Source organism: Solanum pennellii, chromosome 10 (genome assembly GCF_001406875.1).
Source record: "Solanum pennellii chromosome 10, SPENNV200".
NCBI lineage: Eukaryota > Viridiplantae > Streptophyta > Magnoliopsida > Solanales > Solanaceae > Solanum > Solanum pennellii.
In genome coordinates this window covers 55680518-55696333 of record NC_028646.1, presented here as the reverse complement: position 1 = coordinate 55696333, position 15816 = coordinate 55680518, and the positions used below count along the sequence as shown (strand labels likewise).

General features: G+C 30.0%; 1 protein-coding gene and 1 pseudogene across 1 annotated transcript; both read left to right on the top strand.

Moving 5' to 3' along the window:
* The first annotated feature begins 5379 nt into the window (after positions 1-5379).
* Positions 5380-7368, top strand: LOC107001370 (annotated as a pseudogene).
* Positions 7369-10732: 3364 nt separating this feature from the next.
* On the top strand, positions 10733-15597 carry LOC107032426. Its single transcript, XM_027912130.1, has 5 exons — positions 10733-10775; positions 13020-13092; positions 13222-13309; positions 13446-13537; positions 15193-15597. Exons 1-5 carry the CDS (start codon positions 10733-10735, stop codon positions 15269-15271), a joined length of 375 nt encoding a protein of 124 aa, XP_027767931.1. The 3' UTR covers positions 15272-15597.
* Positions 15598-15816: the final 219 nt, after the last annotated feature.

The window sequence follows — 15816 nt, the reverse complement described above, 5'->3', positions numbered from 1 at the left end:
GTCACAAAGTTCAGAGACTCAATTTCAGTAAAAGGTCTGTGACGGTCCGTCGTGGCTACGACGTTCCGTACTGCAGTTCCGTCGTGAAGTTCAGAGAGTTGATCCCAGTACCCAGATTTTCTGAGTTTAAGTGTTTTGGAACGATGACCCCCGACGGTCCGTCGTGACCATGACGGTCCGTCGACTGTTCCGTCGACTCAGCCAGTTTCTATCAAAATAATCTTGCTGCTCGAATCGACTAAACAGGTCGTTACAATAAGATGAATTAACGAGCTTCTTATCTTAACATAATAAAACAAGGGCAACTTTCACATATAGCAAATAAAAAATTCATATTTGTATGTTATAGCAAAGTTTGCATAATTGCGCTCCATAGCAAACATAAAACATGTATAATTCGCTATACATATACAGTTGAAGGAAATTGTATAAAACGAAGTGTATAAAACAAGAAAGAGAAAGACACTTGGGCAGAGAACTGTATAAAAACGAATAGTATAAAACGAATTGTATTATTATAAGTGTATAAAACGATTATATACAATTTGAATTTGTATGAAATGAGAAAGAGAGATAGACAAAAGAGACTTGACAAGGAATATACAATTGAATCGAATTGTATAAAACGAGAAAGAGAGAAATTAGATACAATTTGAAAATTGTATAAAACGATAAAGAGAGAAAGGCAAAAGAAACTGGGCAGGGGAGTATTATTATTGTATAATTATAAGTGTATAGGACGAAAATATATGTACTTGCATGTGTATATACAATTTTCTCACACTTTATACAAACAGAAACGCAATTTATACATTTCGCTTCTATTTGTATAAGTGAGAAAGGCGAGGGTGGCGAGCGAGATTTGGGAGAGTGACGAGCGAGATCTGGAAGAGGGGAGAGAGTGGAACAAAAATATGTGTATTTATACAATTTTCTCCGCTTTATACAATTAGAAACAATTTTTATACACTTGTGTTTGTATAAAAAGTGAGGAAGCGAGTGAGAGATTGGAGGAGAGTGGCGAGCGAGATATTTGGGAGAGAGGCGCCTGGCAATTTTTTGCAAACGTTTGCTATGGAGCACAATTAAATCAAACCCTAGCAACTCCATTTATTTTAGATTATTAGTTTGCTATTATATACAATTTTTCCATAAAACAATGAACCTAATTATATTCTAATTAATTCTAAAATATAAGCTATTAATTAAGCAAAATACCTAATTAAAAAAACAAATCTTTTAAAAATAATTTTTGAATATTTATAAAACGTTGTATTTATAGACATAATTATATAGATTAACTTGAAAAAAATACTTAAACATAACTTGAAAATATTTTAAATTTTATAAAAACTTATTATTTCAAGTTGTTTGAAATTAAAGAATTTTAATGATTAATTAAAAGAGAAAATAGACACATGCCTTCCTAATCTATTATGGAATTCTTATGCTTTTTTTGGGTCTTTACTTGTGTAATTTTTTTTTAATTTTCTTTGAAATATTGAGATTAAGGACAATTTAGTTTTTTCGGTAATATTAGTAATAATTTTAATAATTATTTGATGATTTGCAGTGTTAGTTGTACAAAATAGTGAAACAAATTGTAAAAAAAATAATAAAAAGAAGGATAGTAAAATGTGCTTAGAGTAGTTATGGTGGTTCAAGGTGGAGGAAATGGTGGTGGGGTGTACGTTGAGTAATGAGAAAGATAGGGAAAAAAAGAAACAAAAGACTTAAAAAAGAAGACTAAATATATAAGGTTCTATGTATATATATATAATAAAAAGTCAAATAAAACATACTTTATCAATTCTTTCGATTTCCACATGCCTCCAAGAGAGTGAGGACACTTTCTATGCGAATCAGCATCTAAGGATGTAATTATTCTGTTTTAAAATAGTTTAGGTGGGTGATAAGACTTTCGTGAAGCATAAGTGTTTAGTTGAAAATTCGATAATAGGTTGAGGAAACATTTGACTATTTTCTCTTAATTATATTGTAAGGGATGTCAATAGTAGGAACCCTAGTTGGCAATGATTAGATGGATGAATTAGTCCCACATGACTTGTTACACAACTATAAATATTGTATGAGTGGTTAAGTTTTGAGGGTATTTGTCGTCTCTTGGGTTAATGAAAAGACATTTTTATCTCAAAATAAAATAAATAAATGGTCTATTTCGTATAACTCATAATGAATTTTAACCCTTTCCATAATTAAAAATAAGTAAATCATGCACATTTAAATTCTAAAAACAAATAATTGTCTTTAGCATGACATATTCAGATATAAAGACAATAAGTTAATCATTGAGATGCACATTCAGATTTAGGTGTAACTGAAACTAATAGCCTAAGCAGTCTAATAGAAGATGGCGTGGAAGACTTGTTTCTTCAAGTAATAGTTTTCGCGTAGGCTTCGGGGAAGGACCAAGATAATATAGAGATATGATACAAAAACATGACTCTTAACTTGGATTCAACAGGTAACTATGCCCTCCAACTTTGGGTATGCACAAATAGACACTTAATACTGTAGAAAATTGACAAGTAGACACACATATCCTATATGACATAATACACGTAGGACACCGTGTAGGATACAAAAATTTCACATGGGATGCCATGTAGGATGAATGTGTCGATCTGTACAATTTTATATAAGTTTAGGAGCTTTCTTGTGTTTATTTGTCAGCTGAAATTAAATTAAGAGTCATGTTTATGTATCATGTGTATTGCAGAGAACATATCCTACGGACTTAACCTATGATGTTGAGTAAAGAATGCGTTGGAAATTATGTCCAATTGACCCAATTTTTCAAAAATCAATCAGCAAACTACGCCACAATTGCCAAAGCAAATCAATATATATATATATATATATATATATATATGAGGACCATAGACAATGTGATGTGGCACCTCTCTATGGCCTCCATTTGCCTTTATTTTTTTCTCTTTTTTTTTTTTTGCTTTTTTTCAAAAATTAATTAATTATTATATCATAAAAAGGATTACTAAAATTTATTACAAAGAAATATTTTATTAATGGAGAATTATTTATGACAAAAACTCTTCATCTTTTTTATTTATTTATATCACTAATAATAAAAGGAGAAATATAATTTATTTATTTTTGACTTTTCTAAACTTAAATTAATTATTTTATTATGAAAATATATTACTTTATTTATACAAATAAATATTTTATTAATGTAGAAACATTTATAAAAAAATTCTCTATATTTTTCTCTATTTGTTTATCTCACTTCTAATCATGAAATCATAATAATTTTTTTTTACATTTTAAGTATTTTTATTTTTATTTTTTAATTTATTCACTAGGAGTTACTAATCTTGACTTGCCCCTCTTTAATTTTTACTTTTAATAATATTTATAATTCTCATAATTTTTATGTCCATAACCTCCAAATTAAATTGTAAGTTTATGATGTCTTATGGTATTCCTTTAGTTTGCCTATAAATTCATATTAGTTTATGAAGATTCACATTCACAATTATCCCTTCTCTTTTCATTATATAGGTTTGGTTTGTAACCAAAAAGAAGTATATGAAGGTAAGAAATATTTCATTGCAAATTTTTATTTTTTATTTTCTCTATTTTTGTCTATATAAATTAGTATTTGGTTTGTGAATGAAACTAACATGTAACAAAAAAGAAAGTACATGAAGTTAATAAATATATCATTCTCAAGTCCTTATTTTTTTATTTCCTTTTATTTTGTCTATATAAATTCATATTTATTTTCATGAAGATTCACATATAAAGTTATAATTTCTCTTCTTCATCATACTTTTTTGTAAATTAACTAACATGTAACAAAAAAAGTATATGAAGGTAGGATATATTTCATTCTAAAGTCTTTCTTTTTATTTTATGTACTAAGACGTGTTTTCTTAATATATATTTTTTATGTTTGTATTATAACTTATCAAGTAAGTATAATTAAAAAAATTTCTTTAATTCTTAACAATGTGTTGTCCATATGCAATTGCTCTTTCTAATAGTTAGTTTTCCAGATATAATATAGTTTGATATAATATTTGTTAGATTTCTAGAAATAATTATTATTTAGTATTGTTAGTACTATTGAAAAGATAATATATAAATACATTAAACATAGTTTTATTTCGTTCTTTCTTTTGACATAATTATTTTTGTTTGGTATATGATTCAGTTGGTTGCATATAATAAGAGGTTGACATATGGATCAAAACATGATGGCGGATCTCTTTGCAAAGGAAGACGGTAGAAGGAAAAAAAAATGAAGCATAATTAGAGATTATATTTTCACTTTGAATTGTATTAACAACTTAGTTACTTTTACTAGAGTTTTTTAAATTTTGATTTATATAAATAATTTCGCTAAATGTATTATATTGTCAATGTTAGTCATTTGATCCTTTAGTATTCTACTTTCTTTTTGTTATGAAAACAATTAATATAATTATTTCATTTTATCAACAACAACAAAATTTATGATGATTAGTTTCATTTTTATTTTAATTATAAAAAGTAATTAAAAAATAAAATATTATTTTTATGATGTCATTTTTTGTGTATGTAACAATCTGCCACCGTTCTTTTTGCTTCAAAATGCATTTATAATTTTTATGTAATCACCAATTATTATATTTTCTCTGTTCATTTTTTGTATTTTCACCTCTTATTTTTATTTATTTATTTTACAAACAAAATCAATATATAATTATTAATACATTTATTGTCTAACAAAATTATATATTTGAATTATTTATAACTCATGTCTCTTCATCTTACTTGTAACATTTGATATTAAATATTATTCATAACTTTTATATGTTTTATTTTTTCGTAAGTCTTATAAATATTTAATTAATGTTTAAAAAATTATAATAAGCAAATGTAATAGTAAAATTAAAAAAAATCAATTTTTTTGACGAAATCAGAGTTTGAACAGAACATTAATACTGCTACAAAAGATATAGAAAATTAATACATATAAAATATTTTCAACCTAATACGATATATTGTTATTTCAACATATTATCTCTTATTCCATTTATTTCACCACGGTGAATATTTTGTTCTAATATATATATATATATATATATGTATATATATATATATATACACACACACACACACACACACACAAAATAAATAAATATATTTTATATGTTTAAAAAAAGTCTATGATATCGCAGACGAGTAGAAATATTAATATTATCTATACATTCATACTAACCTAATATTACATATTTCATATTATTATCTTATAAATATTTTATATAATCGCGCGAAGCGCGAATAGTTTCACTAGTAACTCAACAAATTCCATGCTCTTTTTAATTAAGGCAAAGGTTTCTAATTCACACAATGAGCAACTGCAACATTCTTTACTTAGTATTACTACTTTGTAGCTTTTCTCTAAGATGCAACGCGGTGCAGAGTGACATCGATTGCTTGATATCAATAAAACAATCGTTGGAAAATCCTTTAAATTTATTGAATTCAACGTGGAAGTTTGATAAATATCAGACAGAAGGTTTTATATGCAAATTTGTAGGAATGCAATGCTGGCATCTTGATGAGACTAAAGTTTTATCCATTACTCTTTCAAACATGGGACTAATGGGTAAGTTTCCGCGAGGCATACAAAGTTGCACTTCTTTAACTTCTCTTGATCTTTCAAGCAATGAGCTATATGGAACCATCTCTTTGGATATATCAATATAAATCGAATATGTTGTAGAAGTTGATCTCTCGAGTAATCAATTCTCAGGCACGATCCCAAGTAATATTGCAAATTGTTCCTTTCTTAATGTCCTCAAATTAGACAACAATAAACTAGAATGTCTAATCCCACCTGAAATTTGCTTCTTATGTCGACTCAAGACGTTTAACGTTGCTAACAACATGTTGACAGGGCCAGTGCCAAATTTTGTCAATGCCACTTTTCCAGCTGAATGCTATGCAAATAATCCAGGACTTTGTGGTAGTCCATTGGAATTATGTGTAACAGATTTATTAAAGGTTTTGTAACGAGTTGGTCATTTTCGACTTTACTTGGTATATATTCTTTGGTTTACCTAATGTAAAGAATTTTTTTTTTATGGATCAAGAAGAGAACAAAGTTAATGGTGATTGATGGAAATCAATGGCCTCAACTAGAAGAAGTAAACAACGACCCAAAGGTAATGATTTTACTTGATTTCTTTCAACTGTCTTTTTCCTTCTTGAGAAAACCCTGTATTCATTCCAGCTTATGTGACACTATCTCCATTTCACAAAGAATGGCAAACGGTAGCTTCCTAAAATTTGGAATGTTTTTTTTTTAACTCACACTTGTCATTTTACTTTTAGTGATAAGCTTTTATAGCCAAACAAGTGTTATGTCACATTTAAGACTACAAGTTTTCTGGAAAATTGTGCCCAGTCAAACTATGTCAGATAAATAAAATGTTTCTTTTGGGCAGATTTTAGAAATGGAGAAGATTGTTACAAGAATGAGTTTTATGGAACTATCAAAAGCGACTTTGAATTTCAGCCAAGATAATGAAATCGGGAACGGAATGCTCGGGAAAGTGTATAAAGCACTGGTCCCAAATGGATGGACTGTTGCCATAAAGAGGTTCCAAAGTTTCGAGAATTTGGAGGAAGAGTTTGTCTCTGAGATCACAACTCTAGGTAGTCTGAGACATCCGAATTTGGTGCCTCTAATCGATTTTTTTTTTCTGAGAGGGATGAGAGACTTCTGGTTTACAAATACATGCCTAATGGAAGCTTACACGAGTGGCTGCATTCAACCGAAGACAAGGCAAGACTCTTGTACTTTCCTTTAAGGGTTAAAATTGTTATTGGTGTCGCGAAAGCCCTTGCTTGGCTTCATTTCCATGTTGTGCATAGTAACATTAGCACAAAATGTATCTTACTCGATGAAAATTTCAATCCTAAGTTATCCAATTTTTGGGAGGCAACACTTGCAAAAACAAGTGTGAGGGATTCAAATTTGAGTCTATTTTCAATAGTTGAGTCTTTTAGACTTACACGACATACAAAAGAGATGTCTATCTATTCGGAGTTGTGATTCTTGAGCTTTTAACGAGAAAAGAATCTTACCAATTGAGCTGTTTGAGTCTAAATTTATCCAGCAGCTCATTTGCCAGTCCTCTTGATGTGGATAAACTATTGTTAGGTCAAGTTTTTGATAATATGGTATTGCAGCTACTTGAACTTGCAAGTGATTGTATGAAATTCATTCCCGATCAAAGGCCAACGATGAAACAAGTGTATCAGACAGTTGCTGCGATTGCTCGAGTCCATAACCAAACAGGGGACCCCGAAATAAAGTTGCACTTGGACTAGAAGCAGGGGCAGAGCCATTGTTAGGATATACTATTAACCATGCGTTTTGATATAGTATTAATATTGAACAATTGTTTATTTATTTATTCAATTCAATAAAGTGTTACATTAAATAGATCAATTGTCATATATGTGTCCTTAACTTATATAGTAGATGATTTGGTGTATAGAGTTTAAGCTTATACACAGAAGATTAAATCATCAGTTCTTATAAGTTAAAATTTATAGTTCACAATCATAGATGGAAATTTGGACAAAATCATCAGAAAGATTGTAGCACGAGATTAAATGTAATTTATCTTGATTATGAGAATGGCATAGTTCTAACTTCTCGTGCTAGTGCATTTGGTATGTATTGAACGGGACCAAGCAGAGATAGTTGTTTTAGACTGACTGATAAAAACATATTCTCTAAACTATTAAATGTACTTATATTCTTAATCTTGATATAACGATTATGATCTGTATATATTATTTATCATTTTGATTTATTAAAAGGTGAGATTCTGAGATGGGTCAATATGCCTGGTAAATTGGATGATAATAATATATATTGGTGAAATAATTAGTTAGTTGATGGAATCCATGTCTCAGTATAGAGATTGATGATACACCTTTTATGAGAAGCTTGTAAGTTTTCATGTGTAAACCCGGCCGGTAGATTTATGAATCTGGCACATGAAATAAGTTAAGTATTGCTCTAAAAGAATTTAATCATTGAATTAAATTCGTCAGTAATTTAATTTATTGATTAGTATCGGTAATCTTAACATGGGGAATCAAATAAGTGTTTAGTGGTGAATTTCGAAATAAATAGAGGAGTTCAATTACGAATTTTTAGTGGAATGATTTGTAATTTATTATGGTAAGAATAATTCAAATTAATTATTTAGAATTATTTCCATGATAGGAAGCCTCAGTAATAAGTTATGTGGTCCCTCCAGTGCCCAATTTAACTAGAACTCAGAATCCTATTTTCTAGTAGAAGATGGAAAAGTAGCGTGTCTTTTTTTTGAAGGGAGAAACGTGTGTTTTCAAGTTTTCTTGAAAAAAAAGGATTTGCTTTCTTCTCCTCTTTGGACTAGGAATACATCTCTATGAATAGGGATTCTTCTAACCTAGATTATAGAGAGTATTCTATACAATACTTGCCCACCCAAGTATTGAGAGAGTTCAATTGTTGATTGAGATCACTGTAGAAGACTATAGAGCTGGAGTTGGAATTACTTCAAGATATCTGCACACGCTTCAAGAGGTAATCCTGAGTTAATTTTCAGCATACTTTGTATGTGATGACTATTTGTGATTGTTGTTTATATTCATGCAAGATGTATGATTCTGGAATGCTTCCGCTGTGTATGCTATTTCCCAACAGCCATCATAGGCACGAATGTGTATTTTGTGTTGAATAACCATTTTGTATGTGTAAATAATCTATCCAGACTCATGTGGTACAAATTTTGGCTCTGGCTCCGCTCTGCTTGGAACCCTGCTTTCTATGGTTTCTTCGTTTAGCAAGAAGTGTATCTCTTCATGAATTGTCATTTTCTAAATAACAATAACTACAAGCTAGTCGGGGTCAACTATATCTGTATCATCATTATTACTATCACAAATTCTCCGTTTTGAATAACACTAGTCCATGTGGATATGGGCAGTGTACACACAAAGTTTTGCTTTATTTTACTCTCTTTGTCCACTTTTATTTGTCATGTTGCGCTTTTCGAAAGTCAATTTGACTAATTTTCAAAGTTAAATTCGATTATATTATTTTTTTGCGTATCAATACGATGAGAAAAATGCATCATAAAATGTTAGTCAAAGTTTTTATTGTTTGACTCTATAAAATAAAACCATGACAAATCAAAGCGAAAGGAGGGAGTATGATTGAAATAACGATCAAAAGACACAATTGCTCTTTTCTTACATTGGGCATTCAAAATAGACCAAAAGTAACAGAAAACTACAAAAATTGAACCTCTGAAAGTTTGTTAAGATTAATTTTTTCTTTTGATTCTCGTGAAATCAATTAATCAGAGTTCATTAAATAAGTAACAAAGATTAAAAATTATTCACTTTTCACAAACCATAAGAATCGAAACTGATTTACAGAATATATTAAACCTATCCGAACATAATTATGGAACCATTCTTGATGGAAAACAAGTAAATGTCCATTAAATTAATGATGAAAAAAAACATACCTAGATCTATAACAATAAAATGTAACCAAATGGAAAAAATCGAGTCCATCAAATGCACAGTGTCCAATTAAGGAAATTATTTTTCTCTTGTATCTGAGGTTTAAAGGGGATAGAACGATTCTATTCACAAGTGTATTGATACAAAAAATAATGGTGTCAATGAGCAACTCAATAAGAGCAAAGTACACGAATCTTTGATTGTGTATAAGAAGTAGAAGTTCAAGATTTTCGTTAATCTAAAATAAGAGAAAATCTCTCTATTTATAGACAACAAAGAGTAGTGTGAACAAATAATTATTGTGTCTTATCGGAAAGGTCACAACTCCTTGGAAAAGTTACAACCCTTTGGAAAGTCACAACCTTTCATTAAAGTCGAAACTCTTCATAAAAGTCGCAATTTTTCATAAAAGTCGCAACTTCGTATTTCATTCACACCTTTTAAATCCGACGTGTGCTTCAATATCAATTCACAGCTCTAATAAATGAAATTGACTTTAAGTTCAAATGGGGCTCATATTTATATATATGGAAGATATGCTTAATTATTAAGATGGTATTGACGGTTGTGAAGGTTTTTGATAGGAGGAGAAGACTGTTGGAAATAAATAAATTAAAAGGGAATCGTAATGAAGTTCAAAGTGTTTACAACTAGTAGTAAAATTGAGAATCTACTTTATATTGAATATGAACAATTAATTTATGGGAAAATTAGTAAACTAGTAAAAAAAAATTAACATATTTAGTAAAAATATCCATACTTTATAAATATTAGAAATAATATAAAAAATGTCATTATTTTAAAAAATTTATATGTCCCAATTTTCCTCCTATTTTATCTCCTTTTTTCAATTAATTCTATATATCTTTTTTTTTAAAAAAAACATTCTCTCTCATATTTATCTTTTCAAATTGTTAATTCTCTCTCCTATTTAATTTTTTTTCTCTCTCATGTTTATCTTTTCTGATTTTCCTCCAACATTCAAGTTGTAAATATTTTTCTGCCATATATTTTGGTTGTTTTTTTTTAATCCAAAATTGGATCAACAAGAATCTCTTTGATTAAGGTATCTCTAATCTTTATCCTATTTTCATATTTCTTTTCTAATTTTGTTTTTGTTTAAATCTTAAAAAAATGTTGTTTGTATTTTTTAATTTCCGTTATGATTTACTCTCCAGTGGCTGAATCCAAGAGGCTTACTAGAGGTATTCATCTTAATCAACCAAATTCTGGTGATTTTTCATTCTTTAATTTATTTATTACTTAACAAATAGTGTATAATGTATGATCCGCTGCTAAAATGAGGGAAGAAAGAGGGTAAGAACATTTACAAGACTCATTGGTGTGCAAAACCTTCCTCAAATTCAGAACGCAAGTGTAGAATCTTTGTTTACTCGTGAGGATCTTGAAAAAGACGACGAAAATCGAATAGTTGTTGAACAATTTTCTATTAGTTTGTTTTGTCTTTATAGTTCTTTTTTAGAATCTGGTATGCTTTCTCAATTTGTATTCAAATCACTATGTATACTATCAATATTTGTATTTATTAAAAATTTCATGTTGCATGATTTATGAATCTTGTATTTGTCCCTGATTTGTATTCATCCAAATGTATGTCAACTAGTTATGTATTTTATTTATAAGAAGAACAACTTTCTACTAGTTTATTTGTATTCAAATACAAATACAAATGTATTTCTTATATAGCTACATTTTATTTGACATACATATTGGAACGAATACAAACTAATAAAGAAATACAAGCTTCATTATACAAAATACAACATGAAAACTAGAATGGATACTAATACAAACGGTATACATATTGGAATAAATACATTTAAGCAAGGATACAAAATTTTAAAAAATAAAACAAATACAATGTGAGAAAAGTATGTCAAATACAGATAAAACTATAGGTGTTCAAGTTTCTAAATTAAAAAAATTTATATTTAAGAGATAAAACTATAATGTATTATCATAAAGTTACATAATAATAATTAGTGAGAATGAGATATCATATTTTTTTAATTATGATTTTAATAACAATAATTAGCGAAAAATTGATATTGAAATTTTATAGATGTGGTACTTCATTAATTCCGTGATTTTTATAACAATAATTAGTGAAAATTGGATATTTATTTTGGTTAATAAGAGTGTTTAGAAACAAAAAAAAAGATTAATAAAATTGGATATTGAATTTTTTTAGAACAAAAGAGAAAAAAAGGGTTTTTTATAACATGATGAAAAAAAAGAAGAAAGAGATGAAAGTTGGTGTATTTTGATAAACTGTAACTGATGAGACTCTTAACATTTGTTCCTTTTTAAAAATAATTATCTCCCCTAAATTCCTCTCAATCTGTTATATAAAAATTATATTTTTTAAAAATAAAACAGATAATAAGAACATAAATAAGATACGTAACAAACTTAAATTTTGACATTTTTACTAAATATTGAAAGTGTTGTTAATGAACCCTCTTAAATGTTAAAATATTGACATTTTAAAAAATTTTCCTTAATTTATTATGTAGTTATCTATGATTTGGGATTAAAAGAGGGTTCAGTCTAATCATATTCTTCTATAGGTCATCCGGCACAACATTCTTGGTCATGTCAAAAAGTTTATTAATTCTTGACTTCTTTTTCTGGTTCACTTTGCACATCAAGGTAAAATAAAACTTGTAAGGTATTTATATCCAAATTTGATTCTTTTTCTTCAAGAGATGGTAGTACACATTATACCTTCAAAAATTTATCTGCATTAACAAGTATGTTAACACTCAATTTTGACCCTCCTCGATAGAAATTAATTCACGTGTTTCTTGAATTTCAAACAAATTTGAAATAGTTGACTTTTTAAAATTATAAGTACGTTAACTATTTTATATTGTTAAAATTGAGAAAGCTCGTTAATTAATTGGTATTAGTTCATCCTAATCGAATCTTCAAAAATTATTTCTTTCGTTTACGTATTTAATTCATTGGACTTGTGGGTCAATGGCATTTTTTCTCCATCCTTTTGCCTCTTCCAAGAGACAAATTTATTAAGACCAAATCAGCCCACTATCTAAACCCATTACCAATAATCCCTTTCCTCAAAGAAGCCAATTTAATTACCCAAATTCCAGCCCACCTTATTTGCCCTGACCGAGCCCATTTTCCAATTCCAAAGAGAAATCCAAAAAGCGTGACACCAACAGCAGTCCCAAATGATGCGAACGAAGGAGGAACGACGCCTCATGCAACGAGACAACACGGGAAGTGTCGACGCGTACCACGCGTGAACAGCGAAAGCGAGTACAACGCAAGAGCAAGGAGCGATTTCTTGTTTTCTTCCTCCCGCTCCTTTCCATTTCGTACGACCCAAGCAGCAAAAGGAGCACGCCTTTGTCCTTGGTGGCATGAGATTAAGACACGTCAAAGACAAGGACATAGAAGTTGAGTCCAAGTCGTCCATCCTCCTTTCCCGTTTTGGAATGGTTTGGAATCGTCAGAAAAAGTATTCATCCTGAAATGGTAAAAGGATTTGGGGTTTTCAAAATTTGAATTGCTTCTTGGTCTTACCCGATTCTACCCTCACCTTTTCCCCTTCTAAACCCTAATTTCGTTCCTATATAAATTTTCTTTTGAACTTCTGCTGAGCAGGAGATTTTTTGGAGAAGAGAGAGTAAATTTTAGTCCTGATAATTCTAAAAGAAAACGGAGGAGGAAGAGGGAGAAATTTTTGAAAAAGGCAAGTTATTAGATATTTTCTTTTTGGTTGGACATTTTTTTTCTCGAACAAAGTAGAGAGAAAACTCCAACGCCATAATCCTTCATAGAACATACTGTAGAGGCTCTCTTTTTCGCATTTTTGAGTTTCATTGTAGGATCCCGGTCGAGCATTCACGTTCAAGTTTTGTGGTAGTGGAAGTGTCTCTCCGAACTCGTCAACCATCCCAAAATCGCTGCACTACAAGAGGTAATAAACTCATCTCATTTTGTCGAATATATCAGTCTCTATTCTAGTCACTCGAATGAAGTATCTCTATGTTGAAATGACCATTGTGTTTGACTGCCATTGTCGTCATTCACTTGAGATTACATGATCAATTGGTGTGTTCTTAAGGCTTTAATACTGTCTCACGTATCGAATTTTTCGCCTTATTAGTTTGATCTGATTTGAGTTTCCTTTGCCATCTTGCATGTTCGTTTCCCAAATAAGTCATACTTAGCCTTTTGGCAAACATTCTGTTTTCGATGTGATCTTTTGATCTTTGGTTCGTTACTGCTGCTGAAAATTTAGTTCTGGGCTTTTGGTTAATTAGTTTTGGAGTCTAAATGGAAGTATATTTCTCTTTGTTTGGTGTACATGTAGGCTGCATGCGTTTGAAAAGGTTTTCTAGCCTTAAAATCATTACCCTTTGGCTTATTTCTAGATTTTGATGATTGCATTTGGTTTAGTTCTCAAAATGTTCAACTCATCTTAGTCTATCTCCGTTTGTAATGAAGTTCTGATGATATTTAGTTTTAATTCTTTCTCGCTTGATGTCAAATGCGTGATTTGGTATGTGAATCTTGTCCTGAAGCTTGCTGTAGTCTCTCTGAATGTCTACGCCTACTTTCTCCCTTCACTTGAAGTGGTGAAAAAAAAATGCTAAAAACCTTACCTTATCCATGTCTGAAATTTTCTGCAAAAATAGGAGCATTTTACTGATCTGGTCTGCTGAAATTTTGTGTTCAAATACTCAAGCGTTTTTTTTTATTGATACACAGTTTCCTCAATATCTTTGTCCAAATATGTATTGCATTTTAAGCTTAATGATATCAAATCATAAGGGTCTGCTTTTGTCAGCATAAATATGCCCAATTCCTTGTCCATTTAATCACTAATAGCCTTAACTGCCTAAGCTACCACTACCCTTTGGTGTTTTCTTTATTGTGTGAAGCGTCTTAGCATATATAGTCATGTGTCTTCTGATTCGGTCGGTAGTTATGTTCATTCGATGTCCCCTGCATGTTGTTCGATGTTGCGAATCTTTGATCTATTGACTATTTTGCTCAAATGGTTTGTTGGCTTCTGGATATTATGTTAGGTTAGCAGTTAAGAAGGAATCTGATCTTAGTTCTAAATGCGAAGATCATAATTGCAATTTTTCTTTGATTATTTGCCATTTTCATTTAAATTTTTCTAGCTTTGAAGAGTATGCTTTAGTTCCTTGCCGTTTGTTATCCATGGCTGGAAAATTTGTTTATTCTCTTGATACTCATTGTCGGTTTTTATTAGGTTACGTGATTTTTTAAAATCATTTAGTCATTAGTTGATCCTTGTAGTCTCTTTCTACGGTGTTAGAGACATTTGGTTTGAATGGGTCGAGAGAAGCCGCAAACTGATGAGAAGGTCTTCCATGAGTGCGGAAATACAAAGAAAAATTCACTTTTGATATTGTGACTATTTAGTTGTTTGTAATTTACTATGAAATTTTATAAGAATATATTTATATTTCTTTTAAAATTCTTAGCATTAAAGGATAGTAACATATATGTTTTCTTTAATTACTTGACATCCTCTCACCTTGAATCAAGATTTATTATTCACTTTATTATTCTTTGTTTGCATGTAAAAATCCACCCAAGTCCTCGTGGACTTCGTTTTATTTCCGCATTTTCGAGAGCCGTAAAGGCTCAACGTCTCCATCAAGTCTCCCAGCTTTAAAACTGACGGACAGTTTCCCAAAATCGAGGAATATGGAGCCCTTGAAGAGTTGAAGTTTTTAGTGGCCAAAAACCTATATTTTGTATTTATTTATGTCGTATTTTGTTAGTTTTAGGCCTAAGGCCTTGTAAGTTTACTTATTTTCATTTCACTAGTTTAGGAAAGGTACAAGTCGAGTGGGCCTAAGACCCACAAACGGAAATGGGTCCAAACACCGGTCCAGGCGGACAGAACCCATGTTTGGGCCCAATCTCCCTCTCTCTCTCTCTCTCGTTATTTGCTTAATTACTTGTTATTTAATTGTCGATAGTCTTAGGGTTAACGAATCCAAACCCCGCAAGACGCTATTTTGTTTTAAACAACTTAATTTAATCAAACCAAGCAAATGACTTAAAAAAAAATTACGAATTATAACTCACTTAGATAGTATGATTAATACTTAATTTTTAAAGCAACCCTATTTAATTTATCTTAAAATTAAAGTTAGATCTTTTAGCCAAACGAGTTAGTTATTGGATAATCACGAGTTAATGAATATTTTAGGT